The 20,631-nt window shown below is 39.6% G+C and overlaps 1 protein-coding gene across 1 annotated transcript; it reads left to right on the top strand.

Moving 5' to 3' along the window:
- Window positions 1–1,724: 1,724 nt before the first annotated feature.
- Window positions 1,725–14,091, top strand: LOC133087148 (protein YIF1A-like). The gene is made up of 2 exons (XM_061183927.1): window positions 1,725–2,547; window positions 13,888–14,091. The coding sequence occupies exons 1-2, from the start codon at window positions 1,846–1,848 to the stop codon at window positions 14,089–14,091; spliced, it is 906 nt and encodes a 301-aa protein (XP_061039910.1). The 5' UTR covers window positions 1,725–1,845.
- Window positions 14,092–20,631: the final 6,540 nt, after the last annotated feature.

Raw genomic sequence — 20,631 nt, 5'->3', positions numbered from 1 at the left:
CCCCTACTGATGCCTGTTTCTTACTGATGAGTGTTTCTTAGCCAATTAATGGTCCCTCAGCTCAAAAGGCTGCTGCCCCTTTGTGCAATTGTGGTATTGGCAGGTGTGACAATCTGAAGAACAGTTTATTTCTCTTTATAATTCTAGGTATTATCTCTTTTACCAAGACTGTTTCAGTATGTTCTTTGTCTCATCCCTTCACAATTTACTACAATTTCTTTCCTAAGAGGCACTAAGTCTTTGCTTTATTTGTGTCCTGCATTTCCTAAAGAAAACTATACAGGTAAAATGAAGAAAAAAAGAAAGAAATAGAGAAAGGAAGGAAGGAGGAATGAAAAGAACTGGAAAGCGGGTGAAAGAGAGAACGAAAGAAAATATTGCAGCATGACTGTTCACATTAAAAAAGTTTTGTCACTTTCCCAAAGATTCACCATAGGTTTCTTTGAATAGCAAACTAATTTAAAACATTGACTACTATTTGATTTGTGTAACTTTTCTGGAAATCACTCATTGCATAGATGCAATAGAGCCATCTCTATTACTAGTTCAGCAATACCTCACCGTGTGGAACACGAAATTATAGTTAACAGTGTATTTTTACCGACCTAACTCATCTGACTCTCAGAAAAATACATTGGGTGGGTGGGGAAATGGTCTTATTTCTGTTTTTCACCTGAGGAAGGAATGTAGGCCCTCAGGGATTAAGTGATTTGTGTAAACCACATACTGAGAGGAGAGATAGGAGAGGAACTCAAACCCAGGTCTCTGACTCCGAAGGCACACCCCTTTCCATTAATTTTTCTTTTAGATTCTTACTCACTTAGGGTAAAAGTTGACCCAGCTTCTCTTCCCATCTTTCTGTTGAAATTGCTCTGGTTAGTGCAACCAGAATTTTCCCAATGATTTAATTTAACTGTTCAGTGCTTACCTTACCTGATTTCCAGGCAGCTTGGACATCCTTGAAATTTCTTCTGTGTTTCCAGAGACTCTTTTCGATCCTCTTTCTCCTCTTACATTTTAAATCATTCTTTCTCACTCTTTTCTACTGGTTCATTCTTCACACATTTAATGTTAATTTGGTTTGGGCCCATTTCTCATTTGAACACTTTTTCTGTACCATTTTCTTTTCTACCAAAGAGTCAACTACTGTTCATAGCTGAAGATGCATGTGTGTTCATACCTTTGGTCCAGATTTCTCCCCTTAGCTCCATGTCTATAATTTCAACTGATAAATGGATATATTCATCAGAATATCAAAGAAGCACTTATATCCCAAACTAAACTTAGCATCTTCTCCACCAAATCAGCTTTTCCATTTGCTTCCCACATGAGTTACCAGTGCCACCATTAAACAGTCCATCTAGAAACCAACCTTCAATGAACATGGATCACCCAGTTCTGTTGGAACTGCATTCTAAATACATTTTGTGTCTGTTCCTTTCTCTCTATTTTCCACCCCCAAACAAGAAAGCATATTAGGAATGTGGAGGAGCTTCAGCTCAGTGCAAAAAATAGCATCAACTTGACTTAGGTCTCTATCCAAAGCAGGATCCCAAGCCAGCCCCCAAACCCAGCCCCAGTAGTCGACAACTGCTTATTCTTTTTACCTTTCTTTCTGTCATGTCTGAAAAGTAAAGGCTTTAAGAAAAGAAAAGAAAAAAAAAAAAAAAAAAAAAAGGGCAGAGGATGACGCTGCGGACATGCTGCTGTCGTCGGACGGGACGGGGACGTGTCTGGCTGCTCGGTAACCCTCGGTCGGTGCCCAGGAAGCGAAGCAGCTGCCTCACTAGTATTCGTACCACGAGGCGACGCAGCGGGCCCTCGGAAAGAGCGAGCGTCTGGGCCATGGCTTATCACTCGGGCTACGGAGCCCACGGCTCCAAGCACAGAGCCCGGGCAGCTCCGGATCCTCCTCCCCTCTTCGATGACACAAGCGGTGGTTACTCCAGCCAGCCGGGGGGATACCCCGCCCCAGGAGCCGACGTGGCCTTCAATGTCAACCACTTGATTGGGGACCCAATGGCCAACATGGCTATGACCTATGGCAGCTCCATCGCATCCCATGGGAAGGACATGGTGCACAAGGAGCTGCACCGTTTTGTGTCTGTGAACAAACTCAAGTATTTTTTCGCTGTGGACACAGCCTATGTGGCCAAGAAGCTAGGGCTACTGGTCTTCCCCTACACACACCAGAACTGGGAAGTGCAGTACAGTCGTGATGTGCCTTTGCCCCCGCGGCAAGACCTCAACGCCCCCGACCTCTATATCCCCACAATGGCCTTCATCACCTACGTGCTGCTGGCTGGGATGGCACTGGGCATTCTTTTTTCAGCACACAAACCTCTAAGCATTATAGTATATTTATGTGTTTATTTGTCATTGAATGTTTCCTCCACTTTAAACTTCAAGACACGAGGGACTTTGTCATCTTCGTTGCTGTTGCTCATCTTCATTGCTGAGAAGAGTTCCTGGCTCATTGTGAGCATGAGGGAAATGCATGTGGATCAGTCAGCGTCCTTGGAGAAACAGAAGGCACACTTAAACTGGGTAAGTTAAGAAGGTTTAACTAAAGGGACTATTTACTAAGGTGTGAATGTAATTTAAGAAAAGGAGCAAAAGGTCACAGGGGATCTCAGGTTGGTAAGAGCTGGGAATATTAACCACCCACTGGCTGAGTGGGTAAAGGAGGGAACAATTATCAGAACAATGGCTGGGACTTGGAAAGAAAGCCGTGTGAGGGCACCACCTGACAGGAGCTGCGGCCTTCAGTAGAGGGATGCAACCAACCTGCATTGGGAACAAACCTAGTAGGGAAGGATGGGAGGGAAAAAAACTCCTGACCTCACTCTCTTCTTGCCCTCCAATATCCTGCTCGTGCCCCTGTAGTCCGAACCCAGCTGAAAGACAGAAGGGGGCCACATGAACGTGGTCTATAGTCCACAAAAATCAGCCTCACAGGGCACAGTGTATGGTGGAGAGCAGCTGCGGAGAGGCACGTGGAAGATCTCAGCATGTGTTATCAAAGTGAATGAAGGAGAAACAAGTGAATGAATGATAGTCTTAATTTTATTCTAATACATATAAAAATAGCGTGTCACTCAAAATTGCATCAGTTTAACTGCAACTAACAAAAAATTGCCTTTGATGCAACTCACATCCTGTGTAGATACACCTTGGCTGAGAGCCACTGCTACATGCTGAAGCCAGTGGCATCTTTTTTTGTTTTGTTTTGTTTATTTATTTATTTATGGCTGTGTTGGGTCTTCATTTCTGTGCGAGGGCTTTCTCTAGTTGTGGCAAGCGGGGACCACTCTTCATCGCGGTGCGCGGGCCTCTCGCTGTCGCGGCCTCTCTTGTTGCGGAGCACAGGCTCCAGACGCGCAGGCTCAGTAGTTGTGGCTCATGGGCCTAGTTGCTCCGCGGCATGTGGGATCCTCCCAGACCAGGGCTCGAACCCATGTCCCCTGCATTGGCAGGCACATTCTCAACCACTGCACCACCAGGGAAGCTCCCCAGTGGCATCTTTTTAAAGTGCTCATCTGATCACATCAGTGTCCTGCTTAAACTGGCAGCAGCTCCTCTTAGTCTGCAGAATAACTTCTAGGCTTTTTTTGCCTGGCATATCAAGATCATTGTGATTTGACCCCTTTCCCTTTCTGGAAGTATTTCCTCTTGCCCTGAAGCATGTGGTCACTACTTACCCAGTGCTGAGTAGGTCCTTTGGAGAAAGGACCTCCCCTGGTCCTTTGTGCTACGCTACCATGCCTTTGCTCATGTTCTTTTTTCTGCCTAGATTTTTTTCCCCTAATCTCCTTTTCCATCTTACATACCTCTTCTCCTGGCTAAACCATGCTTGTCTTCAAGAGTGACTTGAATATAAGGTCTCTGATGTTTTTCATGGCACCCTATCCCAGTCTGGATAATTTTGTTTGTTTGTTTAAGCCTCACTTTATTCCAAAGAGATTCAAAGTAGAGACCTTTACACAGTTAACACCTCCTTCATTTGGACTCTCATAATATTTTGAAAAGCCGTTATTTATACTTTCATCCTTGTATTGTATTATTTAAATTTCTGTTACAGGATCACCCTTGAAAGTGAGGAATGGGTTTATTTACTGTGAAACTCCAACATCAAGAAAATGCCCAGCACGTAGCACCTGATGGATGCAATAGTTGTTTAATGAATAAATGAGTAACAAAAAGGAGCCTAAATTACAGAACCATTCAGTGTGATTCCAACTCACTGGATTCTAAAGTTTTAGCATCCAAGAAATGAAGCAGAATGGGTTTTTGTGATTGTAAAAGTGGAAGTGGAAATCATTCTTTTGATTCTTAAGTACAAGTATATGGATAAGCAAATCAGTTTTTAATGTTCATTCACTGGCTAGAATAGAAAATGAACAAATGAAGGGTATAGATTTTAATATAGCACCAAGGCATACATACTCTCACATATTAGAAACTGCCTGTCAATTATAATTCACTATACAAATATTAATGACTAATCATAATTAGTCATCATCACCTGGAAAGAGATGCACCTAATTCTGAAAAGTGTTAAATATTTGCAACGAGGGTGGATCACTGTTAGAATAAAATATTTCCACTCTTCCTGGTCTTTTGTTTTTTCCCGTATAACCTTCATGTTTCATAGACTGGTTCACCTTTTGGAGACTAAGTAGACCCCTGAGATGCGGAGTGGGGAGAAGAAATATTTAGTGAGCTTAGAGAACATTTGGAGGGCGGAACTGAGGTATTTTATAAAGTTTGGAGCAGCTCAGGTCTTTTCTACTGTACTTTTCCTTCACTATTTTTTCTTTTGTATATTTCTTTTGCGATAAAATATATATGCATTGGAATTCGCAGATTTTAAGTGTACAATTCTATGAATTTTGACAAATATATACACACATACAGCAAACATCCGTATCAAGAAACAGAGGTGGGATAGGGAGGGTGGGAGGGAGGGAGATGCAAGAGGGAAGAGATATGGGAACATATGTATATGTATAACTGATTCACTTTGTTATAAAGCAGAAACTAACACACCATTGTAAAGCAATTATACTCCAATAAAGATGTTAAAAAAAAAAAAAAAGAAACAACATTTCCAACACTCAAGAAATTTCCCTTGTGTTCTCTTCCAATCAATCTTTATTCCCATAGGCTACCACTGTTCTGATTTCTAATACCATAGATTAGTTTGGTCTGTTCTTAAACTTTATATAAATGGAACTATACAGTATGTATTTATTTGTGTCTCACTTGTGAGTCAACATAATGGTTATGTGATTCAACCATATTATTGTATGTATCAGTAGTTTGTTCCTTTTAATTGCTATGTACTATTATATTGTATGAATATACCACAAATTGTTTATCTCTTCTCCTATATGATGACATTTAGGTTGTTTACAGTTTTCAGTTATTATGAGTAAAGCAGCTATAAACATTTATGTACAAGTCTTTTTGCAAACATATGCCTTTATTTCTGTTTGGAATGGGATTGGTGGGTAGGTGTATGTTTAACTCTATAAGAACTCTCAAACATTTTCCCAAAATGATTGTATCATTTTATACTCTCATCAGCATATATGAGAGTTCTGGTTATACCACATTCTTGCCTACATTTAGTGTTATAAGTCTTTTTAATTTTAACCTTTGTAGTGGATGTGAAGAATTAAATCTCATTGAGATTTAATTTGCATTTCTTTGATAATATTGAACACCTTTTCATGTGCTTACTGGATTTTTTCTGTTTAAGTCCTTTTCTCTCTTTTTTAAAAATTGAATAGTCTGTCTTGTTATTGAGTTATAAGAGTTCTTTATATATACTGGATGTATCTTTTGCCAGACACACACACACACACGCACACACACACGGAATAGGGAAGAAGAGAATATTGAGAGAATAATGTTTTTAACAGTGCCTTTTAATGAGCAGATGTTTTAATTTTGATGAAGTCCAATTTATCATGTTTTTCTTTTATAATTAGTGCTTTTTGTGTCCTCTCTAAAAAAGTATTTTCTGGATATTAAGGTCATGAAGATATTCTCCTACTTTTTCTTTTAGAAAATTTACAGATTTAAATAGCTTTCATGGTTAGGTCTATGATCCATCTCAAATTACTCTTTGTGTGTGGTGTGAGGTGGTTGTCAGTGTCCATTTCATTTATTCCTATGGATATGAATAAATCTTGTCCTAGCTTTTGAAAAAGCTTTTCTTTTCCCACTGAATTTCCTTAGCACCTTTGTCAAAACTCAATTGATCAGTATGTGTGGGTCTATTTCTGGACTCTCTGTTCTGTTGCATTGACCTCTTTGTCTATCCTTTCATTAATACCACACTGTCTTGATTGCTGTAGCTTTAAAGAAAATCTTTAAATCAGTAGATAAGTGGAGTCCTTCAACTTTGCTCTCCTTTTTCAGGATCGCTTTGTCTCTTCCAGTTTTACCATCAGGTAAATTTTAGAATCAACTTGTCAATTTCTGGAAAAAACCTTTTTCTTACCAATGAAAAGATATTTATTTGACTGTGATTTAATTGAATCTCTAGATGAGTCTGGGGAGAACTGACTTCTTAACAATATTAATATTCAATATAGTAATATTTATAGTATTGATAATAATATTTTAAAATCCAAGACTATTGTCTTAGTCAGCTTGAGCTGCCATACAAAATACCACAGACTGGGTGGCTTCAACAATTCAACAACAGAAATGTGCCTTCTCACAGTTCTGAAGTCTGGGAAGTCCAAGAGTAAAGCGTTGGCTGAAGTCTCTCTTTCTGGTTTGGTGACAACTACCATGGCTATGTCCTCATACGGCAGAGAGAGAGAACTCTGGTGTCTTTATCTCTTCTTATGAGGCATCAACACTAGTAGATTAGAGCCCCAGCCTTACGACATCATTTAACCTTAATGACCTAAAGGCCTTATTTCCAAACACAGTCACATTGGCTGTTAGGGCTTCAACATATGACTTTTGGGAGGATGCAATTCAGTCTACAGAAACTATGCTCTAGCTCTTTATTTATTTGTCTTCTTTAGTTTCACTCAGCAATGCTTTATGATTTTCAATATAATGGTCTTGCACATTTTTGTTAAATTTATTCCTAAGTATTTTAGGTTTTAATGCTATTTTAAATGTAATTTTAAGTTTGATTTTCTAGTTTTTTGCTTCTAGGATATATATAAATATAGTTGATTTTCATACATTCCTTCCTTAAGGGGCGTTTTTGAAGGTATACTTGGCTGTGAAAATTTGATTTAGAAGAACTTGATAATGTCTAGCAAATGAGAAAAAAGCACATGATGTTACAGCCATATCTTTAGAACTAGGTTGAAGTTGCCACACAATTCTTTACTTATAAATTCCAGACACAAGGAATGAACATCATTTTATTTTAGTGAAGTAGGCATTCTTCATTTTCCTCAGAGTAGCCAGCATCACCTCTGACACATCCTTTCAGGGTCCCTTCAGGATGGCTTCTGTCCACGATCTTGTTTCTGATACCTAGGACAGCAAGAGGCTGTGTTTTCATCAGTCACACGTAACTGTCCACGTGGGCAGCCATCCAGTTCAGTGGTCTAGCTCCGTAACCAAAGATACCATCGTGATGCCATGTATTTTTGTGACACATTCAGTTTTTAAGAAGCAGAAAGGATACTGAATATAAAATATAATCATTTAAAACTTCCATAGTATGTATCTACAGATATAAATTTTCTGGTTAGCCAGGGTATGCAGCTATGCTTTTTTATTTTTTAAATGGATTATATGCAGATTCGATAAACAATGAACCACAAAGAGGAGGAATTCTAAAAAAACCTAACAACTCTCTATGGAAAATTTAACTCTGTGGTCATGGTATTTCTGCTATTCTCACCTTGGGCAATTTTGGGACTCCCTTGTAGAAGAAAACAAATTGTTTATAGGTTGTGTATGTCTCAAAGACAGTGGGACCTCCAGAACACCTTTCTGGGGGGGGAGGCAGGTGGGGATATAAACCTTTAGGTGAGAAAGTAAAATTGTCTATTCCCAACAAGCTTGAATTTTGTGCCACATTCTTCTCTAAAATGTAATCAGGTACTTACATTGCAAAAGAAGACCAAAGTTAGGAGCAGTCAGGGCTTTTCTAAATGAAGTTCAACACATTCCTAGGACATATTGAACAGAAGCACTGAAAATTCAGCCCTTGAGCTTCTCATCCATTGGACCTAGGGCCAACTTTTCTATTTAGGTGAACTCACCTCATGTCTTCAAATAGAGTATCCCACTAAATATTAAAGGCAAAGCTAATTCTCCACAGTATATTTGTATGATGTGATTCTTATTGTCATAAAATAACTACAAGGACACGCCACAGCAAACTCATTGCAATCTTCTGTGAAGTAATACTCTGTGACTCACTTTTCATTCTTAGGGTTTGTATTGTTGCTAGATACCTCAGTAAAGACAGAATTGTAATAGGCCGTCCATTCAGCCTGGTGATGTTTATTTAGCTTCTTTTAGTTTATCCTCTGGAGAAGCTTTTGATTCCGAAGAGACAGGGGACATAAATCCATCAGCAGGGATTTAGGGCAAATTAGGTTTAATAACCACAGAGTTGAAATTTTGCCACCGTACTTTCTAAATATCCACTCCAATTTGTTAATACAGCATAGATTAATTTGAGGATGATTTCAGACTCCCCTGTCGAGAGTTTTACATATTTAAAATCTCTTTAAGGTCAGAAGTTAAGTGTTCATAGTTACAAAGGGCCTTTAACCTCGTAGGATAATAATACAATTTTATGGTCTAGGTTAAGAATTCTTCTCCCAGTTATTAAGACTGAAGAATGAACCCTGGACCCAAAGAAAACATGCCTAAAGAGTGAAAAACGTGGCTACTGTTCATATCCCAACAGCAGAGCTGCCACAGGCAAGGCAGAAGATAAAAGTAAGAAAAAGAAAACAAAAAGGCTTCCAACAGACAATTCACACATGTCACAAAAATCCACCCTCCTGTGTCTGAAGTCACACATATGTCTCTATATTTCTATATTTAGGCTCATCTTTGCAATATCTTTGATTGTAGAAGCTATAGAGCTTTTTATTCAAATGGGCATTTGCAAACAATATGTTTCTGTTTGCAACACACATCATTTCGAATCATCCGGATGCCAGGAGCTCTTGCTTAGTCCACTAATTTGTGTGACTTTGGAATTGTCAGATTAAGGCCTAATTCGACAACCGAATTTCCTTGTAAATGTAATTAGAAATACAAGGCATGAGGCAAGCATACGGCAGCTCTAGCTGAGTTAAAACTATCTACACAACCTAAAACTTTTACTCCTTTTCATTTGAATCATCCATGTCTTATATTTAGATTTGTATTTCATTGCCATCAACAATAGAATTATTTTCATGTTGTACTGAGCTCTCTTAAAAGATAATGTCAAATCTATATGGCTTTTATCAAGGTTTTATGAAGAAGGCCACGTGACCACTGCAGAAGGAAGAAAGCCACACAAGTATTTGCAAACTGGGTAAATATATGGTGCTTGAGTTTGTATATTAGTTAAGGTACCATTAGCCGATATAGCACATACACTCCTGTATCTAAGTGGTTAATCTTAAATGAGTTAATTTTCTCCTAAGTTGAATTCTAAAATGACTGTCGTGATGAGTGAGTGACTCTCCTCCATGTGGGGGTTCAGGGACCCAGACTCCTTCCATCTTGTGGCTCCACCATCCTCAACTTATGATTGTTAAGTTCACCATCCCCACTTGCATCAAGCTAGTGAATGCTGCAAGAATATGATGGATAGGGAGCAAATGGGAGGTTTTTACTGGCCAGGCAAGGAGCTGGCATGTGTCACTTCTCACATTTCATTGGCTAGAAGTCAATCACACGGGCATATATAACTGCAAAGAGGAATGGGAAGTGTCATCTAGTTCTGGGCCCTGGAGGATAGGGACATTCTTATCATTAAAGATAGCTGTGCTTAGTTTTTGTTAAATCAAATTAAATAACTGAAACTCTTAAATGAAAAGGCTTTCATAGAAAATATGAGGGTGAACATTTCTCTGGTGAGCACACCAGGATTTCAGAGCTGAGACTATGTAGTTATGTTTTCTGCCTCTCTTACAAGGAATGCTCTTTAAAGAGGTGGTGTGGTATAGTAGAAAAAGCAGTAGACCCAGATTCATAAAATCTGAATTGTGTTTTCCCATCTGCTACTAGTTACTTGAGTGACCTTAGGTAAGTCACTTTCTAGGCTTCATTTTTTCTCATTGGTAAAATTAAAGCATTAAATTAGATGATTGCTACGGTTTTATCCAAATGCTAACTGTGATTCTCTGACTTTGTTTTGTTTTCCTATATTATGATATATCTATAATTAGGAGAATGTAAATGAATATTTAGTATGTTACCTATGCTCTATAGAACTATTATTTTTTTCCTTCAACTTATAGGGCTTTTATGAGTGATAAAAGTCTTGCCTTTTTTTCCCTCTGTACACCAAGGCTTTTAAAAATTTACCCTCTTTCCTGCTTTCTCACTGCCTATTTTTTGAGGAACAAAGGTTAACAAAGATACCCCTTTTACTGATATCTGCTCATTAAATCATTACAGTCTTGGGTTTGCAGGATAAACTGGGTCATGAAGCTTACTGGCTGTCATGCGTGAGGACAGAATGAGAAATCGACGTTGGGTCTTTTCAATTCCCAGCTCTAGACAATAGATGGCATGTTGTTTAACATTAAAATGTTTCCTGAAGGTCTTCGCCTTCTCTGAATCCAAAGACGGCGTAGAAAACAGATTTTCACAGTAAGGTTTCTTCTCTTTTTTTCTAATTTCTTATTTTCCTTATTTCCATGGGTATAGATGTGTGTGTGTGTGTGTGTGTGTGTGTGTGTATGTGTGCATGCATTTAAAATAAACTATTTGCTCTCCAGTTTCCTTCACTCGTGAGCTTATTTTTGCAGCTCCAATATTCTCAATAGAGAAATGAATAAGATTTTTTTCCACTTCCAGACCTTCCTTATCCTGCCCAATTCTTTACAAAAAACCTATGTTTCCATGTTAATAAATGTACATAGGACAAGATATGAAAATTCTCCCACTGAGTGGCAGGAGATGATATGCCAGTGCGCTTCATTGTCTTCATCAGAGAGTATATAATCATGGCCCTAGGCTCTTACCGCTTTTTCTTTCTTGCTAGTGGGAAAAAACCAAAAATAAAACAAAACAACACAAACACTTAAGGAACTGTTTCCTTTTGCAGGATAAGTATCATAATAAGAGGCCAGGGCCTCCCCTTCACAATGCTCTGAGAGTAGATATTTCTTTAATTCCCGCTAGGCTCAAGGGAATATAGATCTGGTCAAATACTGGGTTCCACATTATCTGCTTTCATCAGAGAACTTCAAAACATTTTACCAACACAGATTCATTCACACTTATAAGAGGTAATGCTGTCCTCATTTTACTGATGGGAAAAATGGAACACTGAGAGTATAAGTGACAAATTCAGGGCGTGTGGTGGAGCAGAGAATTGTACCCAGGGCTCTGGAGAGCCAGGTTCATGCTCTAACAACTAGATAAGACTTCCTCGGAGGCTGTGCATGTGGCTCACGTTTTTGAAAAAGATGCTTTATTTTATTTTTAAGGCACAGAGAGACTACTGAAGAGACAGAGGGATGAAAAAAAATTTAATTTAAGTCTTACTTAGAAGTCTTACTTTAAGTCTTACTTAAGTCTTACTTAGAAGGTTGAATAATACATATTGTTAGAACTTGGCAAATATCTCCCACCTGGAACAATCCAAGATGCTGAAAAGCTGTGAAACTATTAACAAACAGCAGAATAGGAAATGAAAAATATTCATGGGGATTTTTAAAAATAGAAATATCTTCGTCTAAACACTAAATTTGAAAATGAAACTGTCCCAGCTTCTTTTAAATACATGTCTTCGTTACTGATTCTCACCATTGAAAACATATTCGGATGCTTTCAACTAGATACATTCTCTGGGCGGTCTATCTCTCCATCAGTATATTCCCAGTGTGATCTTTGTCATTTGCTACTTTCACTTGGACAAGGTAGGCTTGTGTATTAAGCAAAACCCCAAATATGCCAAATGTGATGAACTGTTTCAGTTTTGAAAACATCAGCTTAGGTAAGCTTTTCAACAATAAGACATGAATAATCTTCTGTCCATGATATGAAACAACTTTTAATGATTGATTAAGAGCTCTCTGATGCAAACAGTGATAACAATGAAGGTACATGTTTGTGGTTGTATAGGCAGATAGAGAGATCGTGATTCAAATAAAAATTAACCTATAATTAATAAACAAGCACATGCTGAAGTCAAATATTTGTGCCTCCAGCCCTTTAAGCCAGTGAACATATAAAGCTTGTCAAGTATTTTTAATTTTACTGACAGAGCAAGCACTTTAAAGATGAAAGAAGGAGGACAAAAGGGTGGCTTTGTCAGGAAAGGATGTGTTTTAGAAACTTGCCCAATAAAATCATGCAAATAAGCAGATTTTCATAAGCCCCAGGCTGAAAAAAAATTATTCTGGGCTTAAAGAGAATGAGGACATCCACCCCAAAGAGATGTGTTATTTTGCTTCTCTTAGTTTTCTTCTCATTCAGAAGTCTGTTGTTGACAGAGAAGTTCTGAGTTAGTCTCCTGCAAGGCTGATATTTATGCTCCTTTTGTGAGAGCAGTTGGGGAAGTGATGGTTTAAGCCTGAGTGACCATGATGAAGCATGGGGTGGAAAGCCCCATGCAAATGCTGGGGACCAGTAAGACTTTAAGAATGTTTATGGAATTTTTCAAATCCATCCATCAGGAAGGGGTTACAGAACACAGCTGCTGGAAAGATGTATAGTGTTGTAAACCTTTTAGTAATTGTGTCACGGCCAAATTATATTTTCTCTTTGATTTACTCAGTTAAGTTCTATGCAGCCCGGAGGATCTCCATGTGTAACAATGAAAAAAAGGATGGGGATTGCAAATTGGCCATGAGTGGTATTGTGGTTTTTGTAAAGCAGTGGTTCTCAAAGTGTGGTCCCCGGACCAACAGGATGTGTACCTGGGAACATGTTGGAAATGAAATTCCTTGGGCTTCATCTCAGACCTATTGAATCAGAAACTCTGGGTATAGGGCCCAGCAATCTGTATTTTAACAAGCCTTCCAGGTGATTCTGATCCACACTGAAGTTTGAGAACCACTGTTAGGAGAACCAAGCAGGACTCCTGGGGCAACCTGACCTTATGGGAGGGCCAGACAAAATGGGATCTTCTTCAGGAGGTTCTATACCTGTGGACTCAGGCAGGGTCTTAGGACCAGGTACACTCATTCTAAAAGGTTTTAAAATCAGATATAAATTTGTATTTTGAGGGCTTAATTTTCCCACCTTGAAATTTTCCTCCATGTACATTCTGGGTTTAAGTGGTAGCAGGCCTGAAGCAGCCCTAGCCAACTTCTCAGAGGATCCTGTAGAAAAACGGCAAACAGGGTCAACTTGCAACTTGTTCCTTGTTAAGGCAACAATACAAATCCCTCAACCAAATTCCTCTCATTTCCTTTTCTAGCTGTTGCTGAAACTAGAATTACAAACATGGATTGGATTCCTTTTGTACCATAGTAGGCTCACTGGATGTGTTTGGGTTAGGCAGAGAAAAGTTTAGCAAATCAGATATTATACACTATTGGAGATCACCAACCCTTCAAATATTAGAACATCGAACCCAACGTGAAATCTGTATGTTGTAAAAATAGAGAATTTGTAATACAAATTTAAATTTACCCTAGAATTCATAAGCAAATATTGCTTCTATCTCTCCGTCAGTCTATATTCTCAGTGTTATCTTTGTCACTTGTGCAGAAAGATGCAGAGGAGAGAGATAAATATGACAGCGCAAGCGTGACACTGAGCATGTTGAACACCCAGTATGGAGCAGGATCTGCAGTCCCCACCTTGCCAGGCACCAGCTTATGGAGTGAAGGAGCAATGGTGCCTTGGGAAGAGGACAGCGAGTCAGGGCAGGAGAGGCACTGGGGATTCAGGGAAGCGGTGATTTACCAATAAGTACGACCATTTTGGTGCATACATGCTGCGCTACGGCCCTAACTCAAGAGGAAGAAAATAGCTATGTTAAAAAAAAATACTGTAGGGTGAAAAGGCTCTATTAATATTGAAATTTTAACCCCATAGGCCTCTCATTTGTATCTCTCGTGTGGGGTCTGAGTGTGGGTTGGATGCTCTTCATGCTTGTTTGGCAAACTGTGTTTTCTCTTATCATGTACTAATTACGTTGTATTATAAATATCTATGTATTTGCCTTTGTCTTTCACTAGACTGTAAATTCCTAGGGCACAAGGGCTCACAATTTCCCTCCCCCTCCGCCACCACCTTCCTTCTTTTATGGCCCTAGTATCTATAGTGTCTGATACAGAGTAGGTAATCAATAAGTGTTTTTGAATGAATGAATGAACCATTATAAACTGACCGGATCTGGCTGCTAAGAGCTGATCAGCAATGGACAGAGGAGAGATGCCTCTGGTCCCATCACGGGACACTCTGGCTCTGGGTTCTAGATGAAACCATGAAGAAAAGGAAACACACTTTGGTGTCTCTGTGGGAGATAGAGGCCAGACATAGAAACCAAGAATTAGTTCTTGTAGGAGTTGGGTATCAGAAATGGCATTTTCTTTGGGGAGTCAGGATATTTCAGAAAGAGTGGGGCTCAGCTCAGACAGAACATGAGAGCTGGTGGGCAGGAAAAACCAAACAAACAAATATACCTCTCTTTTCCTTAGGTGCCTGGTATAGTTTGTAGGAAGCTAGGTTTGAGTAAGGAACGGTCTAGTAGAGTCACAAAGGAACTTGGGGAAAGATGTCCTCAGTCCAGGGACAGGCTAGACCCAGAGAGATGGTCACAAGGAGTCTAGAACAGACTCTCTAAAAAGGACTCTTCCGCTGAAGTTGGACAGCGTCTATGTGTGTGCTATTGACCTGTTAGTCATTCGCCTGTATAACACTGGTTGTCTAAGAAGTAATCCTGTTTGTACCATATTTTGTAACATTCCAAACAACTGGCCTAAGAGAAGTATTAACATTGACTTTGAGTAGGAGTGCCTTGAATATCACAGGCAATTACTGAGTGCTTGTTGAAAGAATAAATGGATCATGGCAAAGGCTACGTGTCGCAAGTTGCTGGGAAGAGCCCAGTAATCTTAGGGCAGGGGCCTGTTTTATCACGCATCAGTGGCCCTAAATGCCCCAGGTGACTAAGTCAGAGAAAACAAAACACTGAAGCAGGAGGCTTTTGATTAGTACCAGGAAGCACTTCTTCAATCATTAGTTTGATAAGACATAGAAACTGGCTACTAAGAGAGATGATGCTCATCGCTTACAAAATATTTCGAAGAAGACAAAAGATCTCAGCGATTCTGGAGCGTTTTTTATCTTCCTGGCCTGGAGGCAGCACCCGGGTGCACTCCGTCTAGCACTGGACAGTTTCTCAATCCCTCTTGAGTGCGCTGTTGATTTTACTGTTTCTTCACTCTCCATTGGTGCCCCTAGGTCTCTTCTGCTGTCACACCCTACGCTTAAGAATTCAATGCCAGGAATGTAAATTGGTACAGCCACTGTGGAAGATAGTGGGGGAACCTATGGAAGTTCCTCAAAAAATTAAAAATAGAACTACTATATAATTCAGCAATCTCACTTCTGGGTATATCTGTGAAAGAAGTGAAACCACTATTTGAAGAGATATCTGCAACCCCATGTTCACTGCAGTATTATTTATAATCACCAAGACATGGAAACAACCTGAGTCCATTGATGGACGAATGGATAAAGAAGATGTGGCATATCTATATCTATATCTATATCTATATCATCTATATCTATATCTATACACACACACACACACATACACACACACAATGGAATATTATTCGGCCACAAGAAAGAAGGAAATCTGCCACGTGCAACAAGATGGATGAACTTTGAGTGCGTTATGCTAAGTGAAATAAGTCAGTCAGAGATAGACAAATACTGTATGATCTCACGTACATGTAGAGTCTAGAAAGGTCAAACTCATAGAAACAGAGTAGGTTGGTGGTAGAGGTGAGGCCTGGGGGAAATGCGGAGATTTTTGTCAAAGGGTAGAAACTAGCAGTTATAGGATAAATAAGTTCTGGGGATCTGATGCACAGCATGGTGATTAGAGTTAACAATCCTGTATTGTGTACTTGAGAGTTGAAAAGGGATTAAATCTTAAAAGTTCTCATCACACACAATGGCAGCTGTGTGAGGTAATGGATGTGCTAACTAATCTTTTTGTGGTAATCGTTTTGCAATATATACGTGCATCAAATCATCACGCTGTACACCTTAAACGTACAGTGTTGTATGTCAATTATATTTCCAAAAAGCTGGAAAAAAAAAGACTTCAATGGCTTCCTGCTTCCTTGGGCACATCGGGCCCACTTCCCTCCCCATCACTTTGGCTTTTCCTCTTGGGATGGCACTTGCGGCCCTGAACGCCTGTACCCATTCCTCCCACCCCCGCCATCTGAACTCACCGGTCTGTCTTCTCTCTGCAGTGCCTGCTTCTCAGGTAAACTTCTTTGAGAGCTGGGGCTCTGAATCATTTATCTTTGTGTTCCCTACACTATCTGGAACCTGGACACAGAAGGTGCTCAATAAATGTGGTTGTTAAATTTGAGTTTACTGAGATTGCGTTGCTGCCCTATCCCCAGCTTTCATCTCCTCACTCTCTTTCTGAGATGTGCTAGAAAGATAACTGGCCACAGAGTTCAGGGCATTACCGCAGTCTTGGCTCCACACCTACTACCTGTGGACCCTTGAACAAGCACTTCACCTTTCTGCATCTGGTTTCTGACTGCAACATGAGAATTGTAGTGGTCTTCTATCTTATGTCTCATAATATTGTTAGGATTAAAGGCGAGAATGTGGGTGAAAGGGTTTTATGAATTAGAAAATGCCATCTATTTAAAGTACTCCTTATGGTAAAATCAGTTTGTGTAAATGACTGACAATCACTTAAAATAATACTCTGCTCAGATAACTTGCATGCTTGCCTTATGAGAGAGGGCATCATTTTTAAAATCTAATTCTGTCCAGTGAGGAATTACTCAATGTCTATTATGTGTCTAGCAAGTTTGTATACATTGTGGAGGTTTCAAAAGAGGTATAAGAAATTATTGCTTTCTGAGAAATTATGACATAATTAGAGGGTACACCTGACTCTGGTGCACTGCCTACCTGGGGTTTAATACCTGGTTCTAAGACTCTGGAACTAGACTTCAGAGACCAGTAAAACTTAAAAAATTAAACAAATTGGAAGACAACATAGGTTTGTCAATTTTTCTTTTTAATTAATTAATTTATTTATTATTTTTTTACTTTTGGCTGTGTTGGGTCTTCGTTTCTGTGCGAGGGCTTTCTCTAGTTGCGGCAAGTGGGGGCCACTCTTCATCGCGGTGCGCGGGCCTCTCACTGTCGCGGCCTCTCTTGTTGCGGAGCACAGGCTTCAGACGTGCAGGCTCAGTAATTGTGGCTCACGGGCCTAGTTGCTCCGCGGCATGTGGGATCTTCCCAGACCAGGGCTCGAACCCGTGTCCCCTGCATTGGCAGGCAGATTCTCAACCACTGCGCCAGCAGGGAAGCCCGGTTTGTCAATTTTTAACTTATCTCTTCAATAGTTTTAAAATTAAATATGGAATTTGTCTATAATAGCATGAAAAACTATAACATCGATGAAAATCTATAAAAAGTTAAAACTTGGGTCAGTTGAGCTGTATGAAAAACATAAGATGTTGCCCCGATCTTTTTCACTTCACTTTGAGCAACTCTGTGCTTTGTTGGGGCCCAGGAACTGGGCACCAGCACTGAACAGTTGGAGCAGCTGCCTGGGAGGCAGCACCCTTGCTCTGATAGTGATGGCTCCTCTCTAAGTTGATGTGGGACTTTGCATGAGGCCCTGAACCTCTCTAGATTCCATTCCTCTCTGTAAACCAGAGGGGCTGAACCATGCTGGGTTAGCGACTGTGGTAGCTGCTAGCCACGTGTGGTGTGACCATTTAAATTTAAATTAATTTAAATTAAATTAAATTAAAAATATAATTCCTTGGTTGCTAGTCCCATTTCTCATGCCTACTAACCACAGGTGGCTAATGGCAATCATAACGGACAGCATAGATTTGGACCATACCCAGCATTGTAGAAAGTTCTATTGGATAGTGCTGGACTAGATGACCACTAAAGGTTTCTTAATGTTAAAATTCCAGGATTTTTGTGGTTATGTGTAGACCCCACTTAGCTTCCGAGCCACAGTGTGGTCTGACCCACAGTGAAGCTTTTCATGTGCCTCCGAAGTCTGATGGTGATGATAATTCTTATTTAATTCTGATGGATGGAAGGGTATCACGATACCTAAGAAGTATTATGATTTTACTGTCAATGGTACATAGTTTGGTTAAACCAACGTTTCACGTTCAGTCTTCTGTATCTATCTGAGAGATTCTCTTCTCTTTTAATATTCACTTCTTACCACACCAGATATTTCTTTCTTTCCTTTTTTCTTGTTTGGCCTGAGATTAATCTCTCTTAACATTTTCACAATCTTATGGGAAAAGCTAATCTAAATGATAAGTAGGTTCTTTTTTCTTCTTCAATCTACCATAAAATTGCCAATGTGTTGTAAAAACCACTATTTTTACAGAACTTGTGTAAACACTGTTTTGGACTCCATCTGTTAAATCAGTCTCCGCTACTAACAAGTATTGTTGTGAGATGTGCCATCATCAGTGATGTGGATGGGGTGCAAACTGAGCTGGCTTGGCAACACACAGGGCCACATAAATTAAGCCATTTTTGTTGCCGGTAAAGGAGTGCACCAATGCCATTTCAATTCCGTGCAAAGTTGAAGATGGGGGGAAAGCACACAGCACTTGCTTTCTGAATCTGAGAGAGGAAAATCATAAAGAAATATTAAAATGATGTCCAAATTTCCAAGATATTAAAACAATTGAAAGGAACAAGACTGAGAGGGGGAGAATGAAAGAGAGAGAACTCAGTGGTCCCTAAAAACAACTCAATAAACTCTACTATCCAAATAAATGACAATTTCTGGATCTCAACGCCTATTCACTCAGTGTCCTTTCTTAAACTTTATCTTCCTCTGAGCAACAGCAGTTACAGAGACAATGCCATTCTCTTTAACACCTTGAAGTAAATACAATAAAACAAGTAAAATCTGAATATACCTGGTTATTATAAATATGCAGCAGTACTGGCCAACACAATTGGCAAGAGTGTTTACCAAAGTCCAGTGACATAATCCATCCCAGCTTCACAAACTCACAAACTCTGACCTCCATGCCTGCTCAGACTCTGCTTCTTGTCAGTTATGTGTTGCTGCCCGCAGTACCATATTGCCCACGTACTATGCTCCGAGCAGAGAAACCCTGCCCCCGGAGTGCGCTGGTGTCAACATTTTTATTGCAAATTGCCATTTTCTGATCATTAAAAAGCTTTCGGCACAGGAGTAACTTTGTGAGAGTTCAAATTTTGAAAGGACTCATTGAATGGCTTAAAAATAACACTTGGGCCACACCCAGAATTTAAAATGTTCTAGCTGGCTTTGTGGCCTGGGTTTTTTCAAACTGCATAAACTTAAAATATGAAGGGACTCAGGACTTGGAGCAGGCCCAAAGATTGGTTTTTAGTGTTTGGTGAACTGGAATGAGGTCCCTTAATGGTAACCTTTACTTGCAGAAATGAAATTGTAGGATCGATGTAGTTGGAATGTTGTCTAACTTCTGCTGGAGAGGGGTCTCTCAATAACTTTCTTACCGGGTTATGAGGAAAGGAAGGGTGGGCCTAGGACAGACTACATAATTTGGAGGGCCTAGTGCAAAGTGAAAACGCAGGGCCCCTTGCTCAAAAATTATTAAGAATTTCAAGATGGTGAGAGCAGAGTATTAAACCAATGTGGGGTCCTTCTAGGTATGGGACCTGTGTGACTGCACAGATTGTCTGTCCAGAAGCCGGCCCTAGCTGGACTCCCTCCCTCCCTCCCTCCCTCCCTCTCTTCCTTCCTTCCTTCCTTCTTTCCTTCCATCCTTCCTTCCTTCCCTCTTTCCTTCTTTTCAGGATACACGGGCCTCACTGGCTCAAGTATAATTTACACGTGAGCACTGTTATTTTAATAGGTTCTGTCTTAATTCTTTCACAAAGAACAGTCATTCCCAATTTCCTTTCCAAAAGCTATTTAATAACAACAAGTAAAAAACTTAAGGTGGTTTTTTTAAAGCTGGTAAAATGTTTACATATCTATTTTCAAATGTGATCTTTAAAATAATTCCATGAGGTTATTAGACTAAAATAAACCCATTTTTCAGACTGAGGAATTGAGGCTTCACTGTAAAATTAAGTGATTTGCATAAAGCTTTTCAGGTCTTTATTGGTACAATCAGGATCAGAATTTTACTCCCTTGACATGTAATGCTATTTTGAGTAAAAGGGTGTCAGATATAGCAAAGCTTAGACACCAAAGGGGAGGAAACCTTGGACCAACAAAAATGGAAAAATTAT

Source organism: Eubalaena glacialis, chromosome 3, assembly GCF_028564815.1.
Source record: "Eubalaena glacialis isolate mEubGla1 chromosome 3, mEubGla1.1.hap2.+ XY, whole genome shotgun sequence".
Classification (NCBI taxonomy): domain Eukaryota; kingdom Metazoa; phylum Chordata; class Mammalia; order Artiodactyla; family Balaenidae; genus Eubalaena; species Eubalaena glacialis.
This window is presented reverse-complemented; position numbering and strand designations above follow the sequence as displayed.

Bases quoted from the DNA above. Each gene is read 5' to 3' on its own strand.
- LOC133087148 (XM_061183927.1), top strand. From the start codon at position 1,846: ATGGCTTATCACTCGGGCTACGGAGCCCACGGCTCCAAGCACAGAGCC. The intron at 2,548-13,887 runs GTAAGTTAAGAA...TCACTTGTGCAG, and splicing joins AGAAGGCACACTTAAACTGG to AAAGATGCAGAGGAGAGAGA.